The sequence below is a fragment of the Cenococcum geophilum genome (genome assembly GCF_001692895.1).
Source record: "Cenococcum geophilum 1.58 unplaced genomic scaffold K441scaffold_58, whole genome shotgun sequence".
In the NCBI taxonomy this organism is placed as follows: domain Eukaryota; kingdom Fungi; phylum Ascomycota; class Dothideomycetes; order Gloniales; family Gloniaceae; genus Cenococcum; species Cenococcum geophilum.
In genome coordinates, this window is record NW_027137616.1 from 327,983 (window position 1) to 348,452 (window position 20,470).

Sequence of the window (20,470 nt, forward strand, 5' to 3'; positions counted from 1 at the left end):
AGAGGAGATCCTCTACAGGTGCCGCAAGTGTGCAGATGCTTCTCTAGACCAGACTACCGGAGTTCAAGAATGGCTCTCGAAATTCTCATTTTATGTCCCGCTCCTTCGTATGTGAGGCTGAGTCAAGAGAATAAGCAATCACTGTGGCCTCAGGTTTGAGATCGTAGGGTTCTGCGGGAGCAAAATATCGGGGGTGAACGGGCAACAGTAATGACCGATGCGAAGTGAACGGGAAGATGAGGTCAGATTAGAAGGCGGTGGCTAAGACTTTGGGGTCTTCAACTTGCACGCTCGCAGAATCTCTTGGACTACAGCGAGATTGGGTAGTATCTTTGTTGTCTAAATTTTGCAGGAAGAAAAAGCTAGCAACAACCCAGGACGGCTGTGGAAACTTCCGTCATTAGAGAAACGCGACACGTCCTGGCGAACAAGTCTTGGCGCGATATCCACTTTAGCCCACCAGAATCTAAATGACTTGTAAGCGTTTAATTAATTAGGCAAACGCTTCTGGAGCTCGATTTTGATATTCGGCTCAAAGTAGGAAGCATCACTTAGCAAGAGGCAATCACAGTACGTTACACACACTTCAGAGTTCGAAGTCATTATTTAGCTGAATTCCGGGTTACCGCGCCGCGTTCGCCTTCCAGCGCAACCACTAACCAGATGTTTTGGGGGTGGTGCACCGCCAGTTCCGACAACAATATATCTACACAAGCCCCCTATTCATCTCCTACACGCCCTGCGCAAGGGAAAACAAAGACGAGACTCGGACAAATGCGGATGTCCCCCACACAGCCGTCTCCAGTGTGAAAGAAACCGATCAATGCGAACAAGAAAGAAAATAGGGCGATACCACAACGCAGTGGCGTAGAAAACAAACTGTGGAGTACGCCGTGCTCCACCTATGAGACTAGATGACAATCCTCAACCACCAAAGGTGACAAAAAATGCAATAAACCCCAACCAACCAATATTTCTCCAATCTACCGAACGCCGGGCGATGGACGAGACAACTAAATAAATAGCAAACAAATGATTCTGTGAGAAGCCAAACCAAACACGTAAGGGCCGTGAGCCTGGCGGGCATTATTATGTACAGCCATCATCAAGGGAGTGTGTATCAATATTCAAAAGATTTAGCTATCGTAAAAATGTGTTAAGAACTCGTGCGTCACAGCGACTCCGGCTCCTCCTCTCGCGAAACCGTCGGCCTCCGCGAGCCTAGAGCGTGTCTTAATCGACTTAACTGTCCTGTGTGGACTGGCTGGCCTGACTGACTGTGGCTTGATTCTAACCGCGTGAGTAACGCGGCAGATGTGAAGTCATTGCTGGCTTCAAAGCTTGGCCTGACACGGTCCATTGAGACTCGTGCACGTTCATAAGAAGGGCGAGGTCGGTCCAGTGATATTCGAGGAGGAAAGGGGCGCTCTACTGTGCCATCAAGTGAGCGCCGTAAAGTGTGGTCAGTGCTGTTGCTACCATTTTGGCTTCTCGGATTGTGAGTCGTTGCAGTGGGAGCGACAGACGGCGGGTATATGGGCCGCATGTCCTCGTCTACCGTGGATGCTTTGTTGGGCTGTTTCGCGAGCTTAGAAACGTCGGACAAGGAGAGAGAAGAGACCTTTTCTGGAGGTGAGGGAATGAATGCATCTGTCTCATCAAGGTAATCAAATTCGCCCCGTCGGACCTTTTCGCGTATGATATCTACGTCGCGGGGAAAGTAGATCTTTTGTATCGCTTTGATGGTGAATCGCGGAAGGAGACAGGCGATCGTAGTCATGAGTAAAATAGCCCAGAAAGCGAGGGATCCATACACTTGAGGAGCTGCTTTGTAGAACGTGGTGCTGGCAGTGGTAGAAGTGTATACCCCAGTCCAGAACCAAGTCAGGAGAGTACTGATAGCGACGATGAGAAGCATCAGCCAATCCCACCTATAGGTATTGAACAGGATATAGAGATTGGCTACGAGGACTGCAATGGTGGCAACGAATACGCCCATGCGTTTTGTATCGTCAATCCCAAGTCCATTTTCGGTATTGAAAGTTGCAGGGGAGAATAGTAGGTAGACCATGAAGAACGTGACAATGGATTGATAACATCCATCCGCCATGTACATCCTATCTACGATTAGAACGCGAACCTACATCAGAAGAAATCTAGACACGTACCAAAACTTGGGTTGGGTCCATTCCTTCCTCTCAATACCTCTTCGGTACAATTGCGGAACAGCCAGCGACACCTTATCGCTAACATCTTGATCAAGGACGCCCATCAAAATCACTGGTAGTGACGTGAAGGCAAGATTGAATAGGATAACATAGGTGTAGTCAAATATGTAGGAACAGTCGTAATTGTCGTAGATTTGATACCAGAACAAGGAAAATGTCCACACAATATTCTGTGCGTGGTTAGAATGAACTCACTGTATGGATTCAGAATCTGCTTACTTTGTAGAAGAAATTGGCAATGCACTCCGCAAGTCTGCGATAAGACCACCTTCCGTGAACGAGAATTAAACGGGTGAGGAAACGGAACTGGCCAATGGCATAATCTGATGACATGGCAGCTTGTCTGCCCTCTTCACCAGCAATACCCACACCAACATGTGCTTCCTGAATCATGGCAACGTCATTTGCGCCGTCGCCGATGGAAAGCGTGAGACAATCAAGACCAGTCTTAACCATATGTACCACAGCTGCTTTCTGACTTGGACTAACTCTGCAGCAAAGGACAGCCCGGCACTGCTTGCAAAGGAGCAGGAACTTCCGCTTTATCGACTCATCTAAGACGAGCTTGAGAGAATCTCCGTCAATGATAATAGCGTGCGTTGGATCCGGAGGCTCATGGTTGTTTTGAGCAGCCTTGAGTTCCTCCTCTGATCCGGTCATATTGAACGTTGCGAGATGTTTGTCAAGTTCGGCCTCAGCCGTCTCTAGACTGTCGTCTTCGACCTTGAAGACAATCAGGTCCATATCATTGTCCAGCAGGTTGCAGGAGAATCCAATGTTGATAGCAGTTTCAACTTTATCACCAGTCAACACCCAGAGCTTAATACCGGCTTTGCCAAGCAATGAGATCGCGTCAGGAACACCGTCCTGTAACCTGTCCTCAATGGCGGTGCCACCCAGGAGGAAGAGCTCTCTCTCGATGGAATCGGCGACTTCCTCAAGTTTTTCTTCGCGGTTAGTAACGGCACTGGCAGCAAGGTCATGCCGCCTGTTCCATTCCTGGTATTCCTCTTCACCAAGCTCTCTTTGTGCGATGCAAAGTGTTCGCAGGCCTTCCCGTGCAAACATCTCGAGATGTTCGGCAGTAGTTCGTCGAAGTTCAGGTTGTTCTCCTTTCTTAAGCCTCGAGTATATGATGCTGTCCGCACCCTTACAAAATAAAATAATCTTGCCATTAGGCATTCTCATGATTGCACTCATACGCTTGCGAGTCGAATTGAATTCAAGAGTATTGAGAACAGTATACTCTCTTTCCTGACCCAAGACATTGAGGTTAATTCCATCTTGCTTTCGACCAAGTACGGTGAATCCCATGTCACGGGCGGTTGCCACAAGCGCAGCTTCATCGGGTGACTGGGCTTTAAATTCGATCTTTGGTGGGTCGCCCGGCGTCCTTTCCGTAATAACAGTATGGCAAAGTGCTAAGGCCAACATGAATTGCTCATTTGCAAGTCGCTGCTCTTCGCCAGATTCCCCTGATAAGTCGGCGATGTAATCGGGGGCCACGAAAGTGAGATCCTCGTCTTTGAGGTAAGGATTGTCATGCATCTTCCGGATACCTTCCAACATGCGGACGCGGTCACGCGCGATCTGTGCACGAGCACGAGCACCCTCCTCTTCCACATTGATGCCTTGTCGTCGTTGCATGCCAGCTTGTGCCTCGGTGTATGCTTCTCCGTAGGGTACACCATTCACTGTCGCCTTTTTGAATTCCATTACATTTTGTGTCAATGTGCCTGTCTTGTCTGAGAAGATGTACTCAATTTGACCAACGTCATCCGATATGTTCCATGATTTCGGAGTGCATGGATAGTCGATCTTCTCGTAGTACATTAGGATATCGCTATAGATGAAAACGGCTTGTAAAGTTCTGATGATTTCAAGAGTAATGTAGAGCGAGATCGGCACCAAGTTTTGGAACAGGATCACTCCAGCCCAAAAGGTAATGAATCCGTCCAAAGATGGGATGTTATTGCCGTACGACCCGTATTCGAATAGTGCGTGAGTTGTGTCCGATTTGCCCCAATACACGCCTTGGATTATGCCAGAGATTAAGCACATGAAGAAAAGAATGATGAAGTTATATATGACGTTCCAATTTAAGTCCTTTGAGATCTTGGCGCGTTTACTAGGAGTTATTCCAGAATTGATCATGATTTTCGTTTCGTCTCCAGTGAAAACCACGACTCCAAGAATCCACTCAGTATTCCGAAGGTTACATCCTCGCAGGAGAAGATTGTTGATCGTGATAGGTTCTGCCATTTCCACACCAGGGGCCTCCGGGTCGGTTGGATCGCGCTGGTTCCATCTAATAACTCCGTTATAGGCGTAAAGATTTGCATGCGGGCCTTCACTCTCAATCACAAATTCCGACCTCTCGCAATGACGGGCATGCCTCACACCTCGGGAGCACTGCAATGCTTGTCGAACCTTTAGATTCGTTTCACCGTCCAAATTTTTGGTTTCAACGTAGCATGCCCCATCAGATTCCGATGTGGATAAGACAACTACATCTGCAGGAATTTCCTCATCGTTATACAGACGAACAAAATCGCCAACCTGCACGTTCTTCCAGAAGTCTTTCTTAAATCTAGCTTTGTCAGGAATTGACTTGAAGGGGTCTATAATGCTGCCGTAGAATTTCTTTGGTTTGCCTTTAGAATCTGCGGCCTCTGCTTGCCTCTTTGGTCCAGGGCGGATATCCTCGAAGGTGACAGTCGTTTTTGGGTGCCCTTCGATATCAAGAACATCGCTAGGCAATTTCTGACCCGACAGTGGTGAAGGGACTGGCGTCATTTGAATCCCATCCTCCCCAGGCTCGCTCTGCGCCGAGAGATAGGAAGATCGGCGTGACATAACGGATGCACGCCTGGTTTCGATCGAGGGCCTTGACTCGTCCATGGCTCTCTCCCTCCAACCTTTTCCCTTTTCTCCATTGGGAGCCTTCTTTGATTTCCAGAGTGACCAGATCCAGGTAATGAGTCTTGTATTGACCTTTTTGAACCGTCGCCAGAGCGAAACCTGATCTTCTGCTGTATTAACATTATTGAAATCAACTAGCCGATGTACTGGTGCATTGTTCAACTCGTTGTCCAGGATAGTCCTCCGCCAATCTTCAATTGCGTCCTTTATAGCAGTTATACAAATAATGACTATCAAAGGGACGGAGTTTAACGCAGGATTCGTTGCGCCAAATATGGGGAATATCTAAAGGACACATCGCATTAGAACATAACTTTACAAGACATATGAGTTGGAGGACACACCGAGAGTATAATAATGAACAGAAAGTAAATATTCGCAATGTTGTGAAATTGGAACCACAGGTTTTTTGGGATAAAGCTTATGGGTGTGTACTTCGCTGTTCGTATTTTATTCCGCGCGTAATGGGCTTTCGGATGCCCTTCTTCATCCCTGGCGTCTGGTGGGAGGGGTATGTTGAAGAATATCCTCCGACTTGTATCCAGCCCATCACTCTCATATTCGGAACTACCGTCTTTGCCTTCAAGGCCATTACTTTCCATACCCGAAGAGTCTCTCTTCTTTTCATTGGAACCGGTTCGTTTGTGAAGGCGGTCAAGCAACGACTGTCTTTTCTGGTCTCCTTTCGTGCCTTTCGCTCTGTGGGTTGCCCATCGAATCCGTTTTATGGGACTCGAGACCTCACTACCCTCCTGATAAGGTTGTATGGCCATTGCAAACGCGGGGCCGTGACAGGCTTGGTGGAGGGTTGTTTGGGCTTTTGAGTCTGCCGGCATCAGCCGGAAAGGCTTCTACGCCGCAAAGAAAAGCGATTCACCTCGATTGGAGGTTGTGGCGACTTCTCCTTAATGATACTGGAATGGGCCTGGTGTCGTGAAGAAAGATTTTGAAAGGGTCCGTACGGGGGTCGTTTCGGTTAAGGCTGATGAGGCCAGATGGGAGTAGGGTACGTTCCAGGGATTACACGACGACCAGCAGCAGCGCGGGGAGATTCTTCCGAAAGTCGTGGTGGAAGCAGCGGCGGGATCAGGTAGAGAAGTGAGGGCGCATCATTGGTAAGGAAGGGAAAGGGTATGGGTGAAAGATTTGCTTCTTTGCGGTGCAGAGGTTGTTGCTGACGGAGCAACTCTGGAGGGACAAGGCGCAGGTGGAAGAGCCGGAGATTGGAAAGGCGCGAACTAAGGGCGGACAACGAGTGGCCGGGGAACGACGGCGCAGAATAATCAATGGATATATCAATGGCCGACAGATCCGAGCACAAGCTTTTTCACCTGTCTCTTTCAGACGCTGCGAACACTCTCGTCAGCCTGCGGCGAGGTGATGCATTGCTGTTTTATTATTATAACACCCTCGTGGCTTGGACGTATCTCCTGTCAGCGCTGAGCACGGACATGCCCTGGGTCCGCCGTGACTCAGCACTGAAGGTCTTTATGCCTCGCATCGAATTACGAATCAGATGGCAGCCAGAGTGAGCGACCTTGCAAATACGCGACCACGCTGCGGGATGCACGGCAGACTGCACACTTTGTACACATGTTCATTACGAGCAATATTGGAATTTATAAGGCCCGATCCGAGGGATTCGCGCCAGATCAAACCCCAGAGTGGATGCAGGAGACACGTACATGTATGAAAGCAACGCGAATCCAATACTCTACGTTTCGCTTTTGAAGCTCCGACAGGCCAATGCCTGGGAGGAATGCCTCTTGGTGAGGGGCATGGCTGGGAATGGCAAGCACAATTTCTTTCGTCATAGACCATTGTAGTCTATCAACCATCTGATAATTTAGATAATTCAGATAATAAGGGGGGTATATCTAGACGCCGGGCAGCCGGTCGCACGTGCTATCGTGTCGTCGGTTCACTAAAGTAGGTACGAACTTCAACGGGACATGGCAGCTCCGCCCTATTGTCATCCAACAACATCAATATGCCTCCCAATCGAAGCATCACCGACTTCTTCAAGCCAGCTGCGCCAAACAGTCGGCCGATATGGGATAACATAGTGGTGCAACACCCAGGTCCGCAAGCCTCGCACAAACTATCTCGACTTCAGACAATATCCTAACTCTGTGCCTCAAAAATTAGATTCGAATCCAGCGCGCCCATGGCCTTCACCTCGTGTTCCAAATCGCCTTGCAAATACAGCGACGCGTGAAGCCGCGCCTTCGCCTGCTCCTCGCCGCAATCCTAGAGTCACCGATGTCACGGCTAAACCAAAAGCTGACAATGCCTCGACAAACGCATCTTTTTCCTCGCTCACGTCAGCGTCTCAGACTCCCCCAAGCTCTAATAACAGCAGGCGCATGGTCAAAAATGGTGACGAGGTTGTGTGCAATTCGGACTCCGAAACGGACAGTTCGGACGATGAGCTGGAAGATTTGGACAAATTCCTACGCAAACCTTCACCTGCTGCCGCTCAGAAACGCGCAGTGGATGGAACACAACGAAGCCTATCAGGCCGTCAAACGCGCTCAGGTGACAGTGTCCAAAAGGAACGGGCAGTGCCACAAGCACCACCTGCGAAAAAGTACAAATTCTCACTAAGCTCACTAGTTGACGCATCCAACAACGACTCTGAGGCGGAGAAAAAGATTGCTGAGGCAAAGATAGAACTCGATAAACCAATCGAGGATTCGGCTCAATCTGAAGATGTCCATGTTGACGAGACAATTCTTACCTCAATCATTGAGGACGAGGAAGATGGGGATAAAGCGCAGAGGCTACTGCTAGCGATGAAGAGAACGAATGCCCTTCATCGGGACCCTACTTGGCACTTTTTTTACGATGACATCGAAAACAAATCACGCCAGCCGTTTCCCGCGTTGAGTCTACCAAGGTATGGTTGGGCAGCGATGTTCAAAGGTCAGTCAATTCGCAGTGAAAACGATCTGCACACTAATATTATTCAGATCCAACGGCAAGGGATCAAGCTTTTCTGTCCGGCTATGCTAGAACTATTTTTCGCCACCAAGAGCTTCCGGAAGAACTGGCATCCTGGATGATTGACGAGTGTAGGGCCAACTCTAAAATATTACTCGCGTTCTTCGCTAACCTAATTAAGTAATTTACCATCCGAGAGAAGACTTGAAGTTTGAGTATCTACAGACACTCAAGGTATTTGACAGCAATTTTATGATATCGTCTAGACCTAACAATTCGCAGTCCTGCCCGAGATCTTTGAAGATGCTTCTTACACCTAGTAAGCTTACTGAGCTGTTCGGTCGGCTAGGGGCCAAGGATGAAGCAGCTAATCCTGCGAGCGTAATGGCTCTTTCATTTGAAGCGCCCAGCAGTGAGTAAAACGAACAATCCAAAGAGGCCCTAGCTTACCAGCGCAGAGCCGAAACGACCAATTCCATCAGGTCTAAGATGGGTTGTTCTTCTGCTTGGACAAGCAGCTTCAACGTAAGCACCCTTATTCAAATTCGAGACTGCAACTAAGGCTCGCAACAACAGCCTTCCATTGGAATGTAGCGTCCACGCCATCAATGTCCTCCTCCGCGTGTCATTCGACGACAGCGTCCTCGCAGACGCCACTCTCCAGATTACCATCCAAGATTCGATAGAAGCCTTAATATCTAGCCTCCCTGACTCCGACCTCGACATATCAGTAGGCCTTATCCTCCACCTCCTTCATCACATACTGACCAACTCCAGATCGACCAAATAACCAACACTATCCTCTCAACCCTCAAAGACCCCATCCTGCAAGACCAACTAATCTCCTCCCTCCCCACTCACTCCCCCCTTACCCACCACTTCCAACGGCACCTTGCGCTCTCATTCTTCCTTTCCCCCACCCCTCTGGGCGTCCCCCTCACCTCGCCCATTCTCCCTTCTCTAATCCACACCCACCTCACTACCTCGCCCTCCCTTCAAATCACTCCCCGAACCTCTTACCCAGCCCTCGGCGCCATCATTTCCCTCCTTGACACCGCCATCGGCCCCGGCTTCTCCGACCTATCTTTCCTCCCGTCCAGACCCCCACCAAACACCCCCGCAATCCCGCTTGTACCCGAGGAAAAAGCCTTCAACGAATCCGTCGACCTCCTCGCCTCCCGCGTCAAGTGGCTCAGCAACCGCATCATCGACGCCGGCGCGACGGACATGTCGCGCTGCGAAGCCAAGGGCGTCTGCGAGCGGCTGTACTACCGGCTGGAGAGCGCGGTGCGCACGCGCGGGCGGCGGCAGCGCGGCGTGTTTGGCGGTGATGACGATGATGATGATGATGAGGGGGCTAGGAAGTTGTTTAGGCGGTGGTTCAAGAACTCTACGACGGGTTCGGAGGCGGTGGTTGATGGGGCTTAGGGATGCTAGTTTTAAGATATGATTTATGGGTTTTTACATAGAGGTGCGGATGCGGGTTCCTGGTGTTCCTGGTGTTCGGGATTGATGTTTCGCGGCGGGTTGGCATGCTTGTCTCGATACGGCGTTTGATATGCCGCTGATACCACATATGCCACTGGGTTCTTATTAAAGTTGAAATTAAGATATATTTGTACGGCTGCAGGAGCCCATCCCATCCCATGCGCCAATGCATCAAGGCGAGGGCGCAAGGGTCGTTAATTTGGTTGTCCCCTGCCAAGTAAATTTTGAACGAAGGTCCAAAGCACTCCAAAACCGCAGTAGACGAACATGAAGAATTCTTAGGCGTCCAAAGCAATCTACGAGGGCGCGCCTCAGACTAAACTGCGCGTACGCCGAAATCACGCATGAAACAGTCGTGTCATCACTCACAACCTCAAAGAGCACACGTGGTTTCATATCCTCATCACATCAATTGCGTATACCGCCATGCTACACTCATAGATACGGACAGCAGACCCACCCATCCCTCCTACCTAGACTACACGAAACGAAAGACGGACGACCCCAAGCCCAGCACGGCTGATGACTCGACTCCCGAAAATCCCCCAAACCAACCAACAGCAACCCCCCAAAAAAGGTAGAAAAGGACAGAAGTTCCAAGCGTCAGGTAACCCAGCCGCCACGAACCCACCAAGCCAGCGAGGATGCGCAGCAAAATCCGCGAGAGAGAAAAAGAGTTTTTTTTTTTTTGGGGGGGGGGGGGTTTCGGCGCGCGCCGCGCAAACGCACCCCTACAACCCGCCGAGCCTGTTCTTCTCGTCGATGTGGCGGTACCGCTCCTGCTCCTGGCGGTACTTGAGCACCATGGCGACGCACAGCACCAGCAGGACGTCGACGCCGACGATGCCGAACGCGGCGGTGAAGATCAGGTCCATGTAGCCGTTCGCGAAGCTGCTGAAGGCGCTGATGCAGCCCGGTTTTTGCGCGGCGACCAGCGAGTTCGTGCATGTGCTGTCTTGGATGAACATTGGCGAGGTGCTGTTTTGGTAACCGCAGCAGGAGAACTGGGAGGTGTTAGTTTGGCGGTGCGGGCTAGGGTGGCGTGGTGGTGTGGGTTGGGTAGGGCGGCTGTGTGTTTGGGTTTGTTGAGGCGCAGGAGGGTGGTGGGCTGTGAGGATAATGATGGCGGTGGAATCACACCTGGGAGATTTCGCGGGGTGTTGAGGTTGATGAGGGGTGGGGTGGGAGAGAGTTTGGGAAACAGCAGAAAGTTTGGAGGAAAGGGGAAGGCTATTGAAGTTTGATAGAGAAGTGCCCTGTCATACCTTTTGCTGCAACAGACTCTGGGTCAACGGAGTCTCCTTAGCCCAGATCGCACCCAGGTTCGCGCGCGATTGCAGAGTAGTGAACCAGATGACGACACCTAGCACCAGAGTGAACGTGGCGCAGAACACGGCAAGCCACCCTTGGGCACGAAGCCAGCCCCGATTTTGCGGGAGGAAGAGCGCCGGGAAAGACAACAGGAAAGTAATAAAGACAAATATGGCATTTACAACGCCACCTAGATGGACAGATTGATTAGCATGACCAAACATTTCGTGGGTTGGACTATATTGGGTTGCGTGGTAAAGCGGAACATGGAATTTGCCTACTGGTTAGAGGACACTGCTTGAGGAGCAGATGTTGGGCGACATTGGAAGTGGTGGGAGATTTGTGTATCGCATTCTCTGCCATCAACGAGAAGCCTATCAGGAGTCCACCGCAACAGGCGAAGAGGAAGTCGGTCCCGAAGAAGACCATCATGAGTTTGTTCGGCATCTTGATCGCGGCTCTTAAAAGTTTCGCGGGCGGGGTTTAATGGGTATCTTAAGGTCAAACTAGGGAGTTCAAAAAAACTTGTAGAGCACTTCAAGCACGAGAAAAGGGAAGAAGATAAAAGCTCTTCAATCAAGGAGAGACTTGAGGTATAGAAAGGAGTGTAGATGTCGTTGCAGCAGAGCCGTCCCGCAACTCTCGCAGACGGAACAAGACGATCAAGAAAAATAGGTACAGGAAGCAGAAGAGAAGTTGGTGAGGAGAGAGAAAAAATGATCGCCGGGAGGGTTTTCTTTAGCATAAGAGGCCTCGTAGGCGTGTCGCAAAAGTCTGGATAGGCGAAGCACATTGCGTTTCAGGAACGTCGTGACAAGGCTGCATGTGCGGATCACGGCGGCTTGGTGGAGCACAGGGGGAAAGGAGATGGTTTGGAGTTGCGCAAGCGCTGATATTGAAAAGATAACATTATTGCTACGAATACACTCATAGTGATATTGGATGTGGTAATCTGGTGATGTATGAAATGGTGGTTTGGATGGCCTCGAGAGGGGCGTTTGAGTTGTATTGGCGGCGGAGGAAGCCGTGCAGCGGACAGAGAAAGCAGGCAGTAGGCAGTTGTCCGAACAAGGCAGGCGGTCAGCGCCTGTCAGGATGAGTCAGCCGAAGGGTGGGTGATTGGCCAGAATACGCGATGCCAAGTAATTGGCCCACTTTTGATGTTACACGGGACACAATTTCCGCCTTGCCCGTTTCCCTCTCTCCCACGCTAGGCCTCTCCGGCGTCCATCGAAACCGCCATTCCCTGCTTGGAGTGACAGCCCACGACCTTCGAGGTAAGCCCCACCCCCTTACCGTCTCCCTCTGTATCCGCGAATCCTACCCAAATTGGCCCGAGTCACTGTATAGTTGGGCGTATTGTGCGTGTATCCAACACCCCCAGACCAAAGAGCGGCGCGTTGAGAAGGCTTTGTCGACTCGGTAGTCGTCATGATGCGCACCGCCAAACGACACAAGGCGACAAAAAAAGCCCCAAAACGCGCCTAATGTGGCCTCCCCATCCGATCAGCGATTCGAGGGGGCCAGGGTTTGGGTCTGCTATCGCTCCGCGCGCGCAGCCAACCGTCTGCTCTAGCCCCCGTCTCCACTGCCCAAAAACCACCCGAAATACTGCCCTCCGCCCGTTTCACTTTCCCCAATCTCTCCTTCACTTTCCCTCTCTGAGACAGAACCTCTCACACTTTTGCAGAGTCCTCCGCAGATTCATCCCTGGTCGGTACAAGCCTTCAGCAGGCCAAGTACGGCCCATTCTCAAATAAGGGCTTTAACGCTCTCTTGCTGCTTCTGGCATTCCTCCATTAAACGCAAGGTACGCGGGCTTTTCCTGGCTTTTCCTGGCTTCCCTCAAGCAGCGAGCTTGCCTCTTTTCGCCTCGACCGCTGTGCGACGAGAGCTTGCTCCTGCGCTTTCCTTGCATTCCACGCCGCCACAGGCAAAAGCAGGCAAGCATACCACCTGCCACCAGCCCCCGACCCGTTCTTGACCAGTTCTTGACCAGTTCTTGACCCGTTCTTGACCCATTCCTTCTCTGTGCAGGCCCCCTCTCCGCCAGCTGCCACCTTTTTTTTACTTTTAGCCTTTGCCTGATTGATCCTGATTGTTCCCTAACAGCATCGTTTAGGCCTAATCCCACTTGACATCGCCTCATCCGCTCTTTGATTTCTCCGACCGGCTGCCCTCCAAAGAGGAAATCCCCACACAATCTTCGCGACCACAAAGAGTAAGGTCAAACACTCTACCCAAACTGTCGTAACCACTTCCGACAACGAATCGCATCATGGCCAGCGAAATCACCGACCACGACCAGCACCCATCGCCTTCGGTTCACGATGACCAAGGCGTTGGCAATGGCAATGGTGCCCTTGTCGCCGGCGATGCCAATCGAGGCACGAAACGGCCTCGTCCTGCTGCCGACGATGATGACGACGATGACGACAAGCCCGGCCGCGAGAGGAGAAAGATTGAGATCAAGTTCATTCAGGACAAGTCGCGCCGACACATTACCTTTTCCAAGCGGAAGGCCGGCATCATGAAGAAGGTAAGTCTCCGGTCGCACATCTGCCTAACCCTCGGCGCGACTAGGTCGCGTCGCATTCCCCGGAAAACCAATTGACTCTTGTTAACCCCGCGTCCACCTTAGGCATATGAGCTTTCCGTCCTGACCGGCACCCAAGTTTTACTGCTCGTCGTATCCGAGACCGGACTCGTGTATACGTTCACCACACCAAAGTTACAACCTCTCGTAACTAAGCCCGAAGGAAAGAACCTCATCCAGGTACGACCCAAGCGTGCAATTAGCTGACCGCCATTGTCCTCTCTAACATAACTCCAGGCCTGCCTGAACGCGCCCGAGCCCGCGTCCGGCGACGCGAACGGCGTTGATGGCGACAACCCTGTTGACTCACCGGAAGACAACCACGCGCAAGTACCCTCTGGCCAGCCGCGCATGCCCGGCAATGCTGGCATGCCTCCCGCATACATGACTCCCGAACAAGCTCTCCACTACCAAACATATCTGCAACAGCAGCAGCAAGCGACGAACCAATACCCCATGCCGCCACAGGGTGGGATGCCCCGCCACCCGCAACAGCATTACCAACCCGATCAGAAACTGAGTTGAATATATTAATATCGCGCTGTGATGTTCTGCAAATCCCCACAAGTAGAATATTGCGAAGGTCTGGTTCAGTCGAATATGGATACCCTCTCCTAATGCTGCGAAATGTAATTGCGAAGAGGTTGTTATACGGGGAGGGGTCGGGCGATGGCTTACCGTGCGCGGGCCAACGCGCTCGAGAAATAGGGGATTTAACTGTGGATGGCCAAAGTCGGACTGGGTGGTTTGGTGTCTTGGCGGAGTCAAACGGGGGACGGCGTGGAGTCTTAGTATCTTTGTTGTGTCTCTCCTTCTCTCTCAGCTGTTTTGATCGGACGAAGTATGTATTTTTGTGCACTCCGAGCTTCCAAAAATTACCCCTCCAGTCAGAGCTGCGTCATACAAATAATTATTTCTAAAATAATTCTTCTGCTCGGCGCGTTCAAGTGGTGATACGTTAGAGGTGATGCGTTAGATAGGGGTGCTGGAGAATTAAGACTTCGATACATCTGCTGTGGATTTGTTCCTGCAGGAGGCGTGTCACAAATGGCGAACGAGCAATTGCTGAACCTGATTGTCATCTATACCTGGTATCATCACCTGCCATTATTGACCCATTATCCCCACACTACGACTATTACAACCGCGCGTTTTTAGAATCTGCACTACCTAGCTACGAGACCGGCTCCATAGCTTACGCACGATCATGTTCTCTACCAGAAGCTCAAGATAAGAAAGTAATGCCAATTGATACCTCTCTTCGCTCCAAGAACCCCAAAATACCAGTGTCATGTCTACAATACAGGGTATCACGCGTCAACACTGAAAAGCATCCATGGCTTCAACCGTAGATACCCACCAGCCCTACCTCACTCACATAGATAACTTCATCAAAGCCAGATCTGACTCTACACTGCACCTCAGCTTCCTGCGGCGTACCTGCGTGATAGCCTAGCAGGGGGAAAGCATTAGAAAGAGCCGACGTAGCATACAAGGCGTACCGTGCGGGCGTGTGTAATTCGTAGTCGATTGCAAAATCGGCTTCCGCCGTGCGCACTCCAGAAATCCTCAGTGCACGGTCTTCCTGCAGCTCTTGGCTTTTGTCTATGCCATATCTACTGTAGGCTAGCCTCTGCTGCCCTATTCTAGTTAAGGCCCTTCCCAGATCTGCTCCAAGTGTGAAACTTACAGACTGCACCGCCACCTGCTTACCCACAAGAGCGCAGCTAGCGCAGGTCGGCACCCTGCGTGGCTGTCCTACATGTTAACCTCATCTTCAGCTTCTTCAGCCCCGTGATATCCACTTGGAAAGGCAGGCATCAACTTCACCTTTCCATTGTCACTGCTGTCGCAACCACATCTATTGTTCCCGCCAAAAGTTCTCGTGGAAGTCAGGTCTTCAATGTCATTCTTCAAGCAATTGAAAAATTCCTGTAAAGGTCCTGGCATAAGGGACTCTGTGGAATCTAGGAGGGAACTGGATCGCGGCGCGAAAGACGGCGCAGTCTCACCCGCTTTACCCGTGACGCCGTCTATAGGTATATCGAGACCTAGACACCGGAGAGGTTATCAGTCTTCTTAAAGCTCACAGGCTCCAGCGAATGTTGGACTCCAACATCCTCAGCAACTCACTCCCTCAATTGCAATTCCTCCTCCGGCCTCCTCTACCCTAACAGGGTTTGGCAACGAGGTCAAATGGGACACGCATAAGCCGTCCCCAATCTCCAGGTCTACAGCGCAGGAAGGGCCTAGGTCAACTGCCACCGCTACCGTAGATGGCCCAGAGCAGTCGGAACACCGTGAAGATGGTTCGCGAACCTCTGTTCCTGGCCGCAATCTACCGAGGGACGGTAGGTTAGATACCCCACAGTCACTCTGGGATCGTGCGTATGACGCCCTCGGAACCGAAGATCCAAAATTGGTGGAGAACTATGAGAAAGTGCTTTCAAGGGAGTTGTCGAAGACAAGTGTGTATCAGCTGCAGGGCATAAATCGCGGCCGCTGACCTCGTCGCAGGTTCCAATTTGAACACACTGGACAGCACTTCCCCCGATCAGGCCAGCGAATACTTGGACGACACTGACAACCGGATTGAGAATGCGAATCTCCAGAAACGCCGAGAGCAACTAAAGAAAATAGTCGAAGCTGGGCGACAACGAATGGATAAAAAGAAGATTAAATATCATATTGCCGGCTACGAATTTGTCCTTGAGGATCAGATTGCGCAATCTGCGAAGTTGGTGCAATGGGGGAAGGCTTTAATTGATCAGGCTGTCAAGGCTTCTCCAGAAGCTTCAATGGCTTGGTGTGGTATTTGTCTCATTCTCCCACTCTTTACGCAGTCCAGCGCCACAGAGCAGGCCAACCGGGCTGGATTCGCCTACGTTACAGCCCGCATGCACTACTACGTCGCGCTTGAACCTCTGTTATTTCCGAAGAATCAGGACCCAACTGCCATCGTTCCCGAAGATTTAAAGGAAGCGTTCGAGAAAAATGTTGTAGACCTGTATCAGCACATCCTCGAGTTCCAATTTAGAAGTGTTTTACGATTCTTCCGGAACGGGCTACGAAATCTTGGACGAGATTTAATCCAACGCGAGGACTGGGATGGCATGTTGTCCAAGGTCCAACAACTCGAAAATACTCTTGACGGCGACTTCAAGAAAATTAATAATGCTGGTTTAAGTCGAAAGCTTGGAGAACTTAGCGAGAACGCAAGGGGATCATTCGAAACTATGCACCAGCTTCTTTCAGTCACCGAGCGGCACCTTATAGTCTCCGAAGACATTTTGCAAGAGATTGTCGAGCTGAGAAATGACTCTAAGTATGACCTCCCAATAGTGCCAAGTGCCCTTTACAACAGTGCCGAGGACCAGCACATTCAACCATGCCAGCAAGGTACCAGGGTGAGCATACGGAATCAGATCACGNCATGGGCAAACGACATCAGCCGCGAGACCCTCTTCTGGGTCTACGGTCCTGCTGGCACTGGGAAGTCAACTATTAGTCGCAGCATCGCGCAATCCCTTGCCGATACCGGCCTGCTGGGGGCTAGCTATTTCTTCAGGAGAGGAAAGGAGGGCCGCAACAGCGCGAGTCGATTTTTTCCGACTATCGCCAGCCAACTGATCGCCACGGTCCCTACCTTCAAGAGATCCCTGAGGGAATCTCTAGAAAAGCCAGGAAATACCGAACTAGAAACGAAGGCTCTAGGGGAACAGTTCAAGACGCTTATCCTGACCCCACTCTCGCAAGTGTTTACTGACACGTCACAACCTATCTTGAACAGAGTTATTGTCATCGACGCTCTAGATGAATGCGAAGGCAGCAAAGATATTCGCATCATTTGTGATCTATTATCGCAACTGCAGGAACTCAGTACGGTCCGCTTGCGCGTGTTTCTGACAAGCAGATCCGCTTATCCTATCGTTGGTGCCTTCAGGAGTCTCCAAAGCAAGCACAGTTTATCGCTGCTTGAAGACTTCTCCGAGGAAACCAAGGCCGATATATCCACCTTCTTAATAGAAAGGTTCGCAACCATCAAGGCTAATAACGAGATCACAGGAGATCCTTGGCCGGACCCTAAGGACCTAGACCGTCTTATTACCTTGGCCACGAACCCATCACCGCTGTTTATTTACGCGGCAACTCTCTGTCGGTTCGTCGATGATGGGACGGGAAAGAAAAACCCAGTCAAGCGGCTGGAGCGCTGGCTGAAGGATTGTGATAGCAATACATCACAACTCAACCAGATTTATGTGCCGATCCTTCAAGATTTGTTTGGTACAGTCGAAAATGAGAAATCCTCCGACGGTCTTGACAGCGAGGAAAAATCGCAACTACTGCGGATCCTGGGCTCCATCATTCTTCTCCCCACTCCGCTTCCAGCTCCAGCTTTAGCGGCTCTCCTCGGCATGGACGAATCCAGCGTCAATCATTGGCTCCGAAATCTTCATGCAGTACTCAATATTCCTGGCGACCGTGAGGCACCGGTGGAGATACTACACAAGTCATTTAGTGACTTCTTGCTTGGACAAGAGGGAACAGGCACTGCTGAATTTCGAGTAAACGCTGCAGAATCACATGCGGTGCTCGCGTCAAAATGCATCCAGCGGATGGAAAACGGGCTCAGCAAAGACATCTGCAGTGTTCGAGACCCTGGAAAGCCGAGGTATGAGATCGACAAGGCGATTATCGCCAGCCACATACCTCCCGATCTCGAGTACGCTTGCCTTTACTGGGTGTATCACCTGCAGCACAGTGGAAAACGTATCACAGATAGTGACGAGCTCTGCATCTTCCTCCACGCGCACTTCCTTCACTGGCTTGAGTCCCTGAGCTGGATGCGGAAGATCTCGGAAGGGTTTCTTGCAATATCCTCCTTAGAGGCTCAAATTCCGGCAAGCCTTCTATATAGCATACTAAAGAATGCTGACTAATCTATACTATAGGTCGATAAAAGCCCCAATCTACGCGCGTTCGTCCATGATGCGAAGCGATTCGTTCTATATAACCGGTCGGTGATTGAACAGGCACCCCTCCAAATATATTGCTCGGCCCTCATTTTCGCCCCAGAGAAGAGCATCGTTCGGAGACAATTCAAGAAGTGCATCCCCACTTGGATCCAAGTGAAGTCGAGAGTGCAAGAAAATTGGACTAGCGCAGTACAGACGCTCGAGGGCCACAAGGGCCGGGTCTTTTCCATCGCATTCTCGCCCGACGGCAAGCAGCTGGCGTCCGCATCAGAGGACGGAACCGTCAGGCTCTGGGACCCGGCGACGGGAGCGGCACTACAGACGCTCGAGAGGCCACAAGGGCCCGGCCTATTCCATCGCATTCTCGCCCGGACGGCAAGCAGCTGGCGTCTGCATCAGGGAACGGAACCGTCAGGCTCTGGGACACGGCGACGGGAGCGGCGCTACAGACGCTCGAGGGCACCAAGGGCCGGATCCGTTCTATCGCATTCTCGCCCGACAGCAAGCAGCTGGCGTCTGCATCAGGGAACGGAACCGTCAGGCTCTGGGACACGGCGACGGAGCGGCGCTACAGACGCTCAAGGGCCACAAGGGCCGGGTTCGTTCTATCACATTCTCGCCCGACGGCAAGCAGCTGGGGTCCGCATCAGATGATAAAACCGTCAGGCTCTGGGACACGGCGACGGGAGCGGCGCTGCAGACGCTCAAGGCCCACAAGGGCCGGGTCCGGTTCTATCGCATTCTCGCCCGACGGCAAGCAGCTGGCGTCCGCATCAGGGGATAAAATCATCAGGCTCTGGGACGCGGCGACGGGAGCAGCGTTGCAGACGCTCAAGGGCCACAAGGGCCAGGTCTATTCCATCGCATTCTCACCCGATGGCAAGCAGCTGGCGTCCGCATCAGATGATAAAACCGTCAGGCTCTGGGACCCGGCGACGGGAGCGGCGCTGCAGACGCTCGAGGGCCACGACGACTGGGTCCATTCCATCACATTCTCACCCGATGGCAAGCAGCTGGCGTCCGTGTCCGCATCAGAGGACGAAACCGTCAGGCTCTGGGACACAGCAACGGGAGCGGCGCTGCAGACGCTCAAGGGCCATGAGGACTGGGTATATTCCATCACATTCTCGCCCGACGGCAAGCAGCTGGCGTCCGCATCAGATGATACAACCGTCAGGCTCTGGGACACGGCAACGGGAGCGGCGCTGCAGACGCTCGAGGGCCACAAGAACTTGGTCCATTACATCGCATTCTCGCCCGACGGCAAGCAGCTGGCGTCCGTATCAGGGGACAGAACCGTCAGGCTCTGGGATCCGGCGACGGGAACGGCGCTGCAGACACTCGAGGGCCATAAGGACTTGGTTTATTCCATCGCATTCTCACCCGACGGCAAGCAGCTAGCGTCCGCATCAGGGGACGAAACCGTCAGGCTCTGGGACACGGCGACGGGAACGGCGCTGCAGACGCTCAAGGGTCACAAGGGCACGGTCTATTCTATCGCATTCTCGCCCGACGGCAAGCGGCTGGCGTCCGCATCAGGTGATAAAATCATCAGGCTCTGGGACACGGCGACAGGAGCGGCGCTGCAGGCGCTCGAGGGCAAGGGCTGGGCTATCGCATTCTCGCCCGACGGCAAGCAGCTGGCGTCCACATCAAATGATAAAACCGTCAGGCTTTGGGACCCGGCGACGGGAGCGCAGCTGCAAACGCTTGAGCTTGGTATAACGACCAGAAACCTTTTATTCTCTGCTTTTGGCCAACACCTCGAAACGGATAGGGGAGTATTNCATGTGAGCTCTCTTAATTTATCGCTAGATTCTCTAGAGCAGGTGCGTACTCTATTTGTGTCAAATGATTGGATACTAGAGGAAGGAGAGGGTATTCTTTGGCTTCCCCCTGACTATCGAACGACTTGCGTAGCTGTCTGGGACGGAATGGTCGTGCTAGGACACTCATCGGGGAGGATTTCATTTCTCGAATTTGAGCCAGGGTTAAAGACTGTATAA

The 20,470-nt window shown here is 51.7% G+C and overlaps 6 protein-coding genes across 6 annotated transcripts; 3 read left to right on the forward strand and 3 right to left on the reverse strand.

Annotated features, from left to right (window-relative positions):
- Positions 1 to 1,171: 1,171 nt before the first annotated feature.
- Positions 1,172 to 5,923, reverse strand: K441DRAFT_681251 (phospholipid-translocating P-type ATPase; the record flags this gene model as incomplete). The annotated part of the gene is made up of 4 exons (XM_067651451.1): positions 1,172 to 2,117; positions 2,169 to 2,398; positions 2,448 to 5,435; positions 5,495 to 5,923. The coding sequence occupies 4 exons, from the start codon at positions 5,921 to 5,923 to the stop codon at positions 1,172 to 1,174; spliced, it is 4,593 nt and encodes a 1,530-aa protein (XP_067498762.1).
- A 1,217-nt stretch (positions 5,924 to 7,140) lies between these two features.
- Positions 7,141 to 9,521, forward strand: K441DRAFT_681252 (uncharacterized protein; the record flags this gene model as incomplete). Its single annotated transcript, XM_067651452.1, has 8 exons — positions 7,141 to 7,231; positions 7,299 to 8,075; positions 8,123 to 8,224; positions 8,275 to 8,327; positions 8,376 to 8,505; positions 8,552 to 8,618; positions 8,670 to 8,823; positions 8,871 to 9,521. 8 exons carry the CDS (start codon positions 7,141 to 7,143, stop codon positions 9,519 to 9,521), a joined length of 2,025 nt encoding a protein of 674 aa, XP_067498763.1.
- Positions 9,408 to 9,970, reverse strand: K441DRAFT_667890 (uncharacterized protein). Its single transcript, XM_067649914.1, has one exon. The coding sequence runs from the start codon at positions 9,734 to 9,736 to the stop codon at positions 9,545 to 9,547; it is 192 nt and encodes a 63-aa protein (XP_067498764.1). The 5' UTR covers positions 9,737 to 9,970; the 3' UTR covers positions 9,408 to 9,544.
- Positions 9,971 to 10,312: 342 nt separating this feature from the next.
- Positions 10,313 to 11,339, reverse strand: K441DRAFT_681253 (uncharacterized protein; the record flags this gene model as incomplete). Its single annotated transcript, XM_067651453.1, has 3 exons — positions 10,313 to 10,585; positions 10,847 to 11,082; positions 11,174 to 11,339. 3 exons carry the CDS (start codon positions 11,337 to 11,339, stop codon positions 10,313 to 10,315), a joined length of 675 nt encoding a protein of 224 aa, XP_067498765.1.
- Positions 11,340 to 13,170: 1,831 nt separating this feature from the next.
- K441DRAFT_681254 (SRF-TF-domain-containing protein) lies at positions 13,171 to 14,013 on the forward strand (the record flags this gene model as incomplete). The annotated part of the gene is made up of 3 exons (XM_067651454.1): positions 13,171 to 13,431; positions 13,534 to 13,668; positions 13,726 to 14,013. 3 exons carry the CDS (start codon positions 13,171 to 13,173, stop codon positions 14,011 to 14,013), a joined length of 684 nt encoding a protein of 227 aa, XP_067498766.1.
- Positions 14,014 to 16,148: 2,135 nt separating this feature from the next.
- Positions 16,149 to 20,470, forward strand: K441DRAFT_690137 (uncharacterized protein; the record flags this gene model as incomplete). The annotated part of the gene is made up of 7 exons (XM_067652361.1): positions 16,149 to 16,668; positions 16,831 to 18,352; positions 18,452 to 18,746; positions 18,848 to 19,000; positions 19,039 to 19,193; positions 19,258 to 20,183; positions 20,280 to 20,470. 7 exons carry the CDS (start codon positions 16,149 to 16,151, stop codon positions 20,468 to 20,470), a joined length of 3,762 nt encoding a protein of 1,253 aa, XP_067498767.1.

Excerpts from the sequence above, each read along its gene's own strand:
- K441DRAFT_667890 (XM_067649914.1), bottom strand. The coding sequence starts at position 9,736 with ATGGGATGGGCTCCTGCAGCCGTACAAATATATCTTAATTTCAACTTT.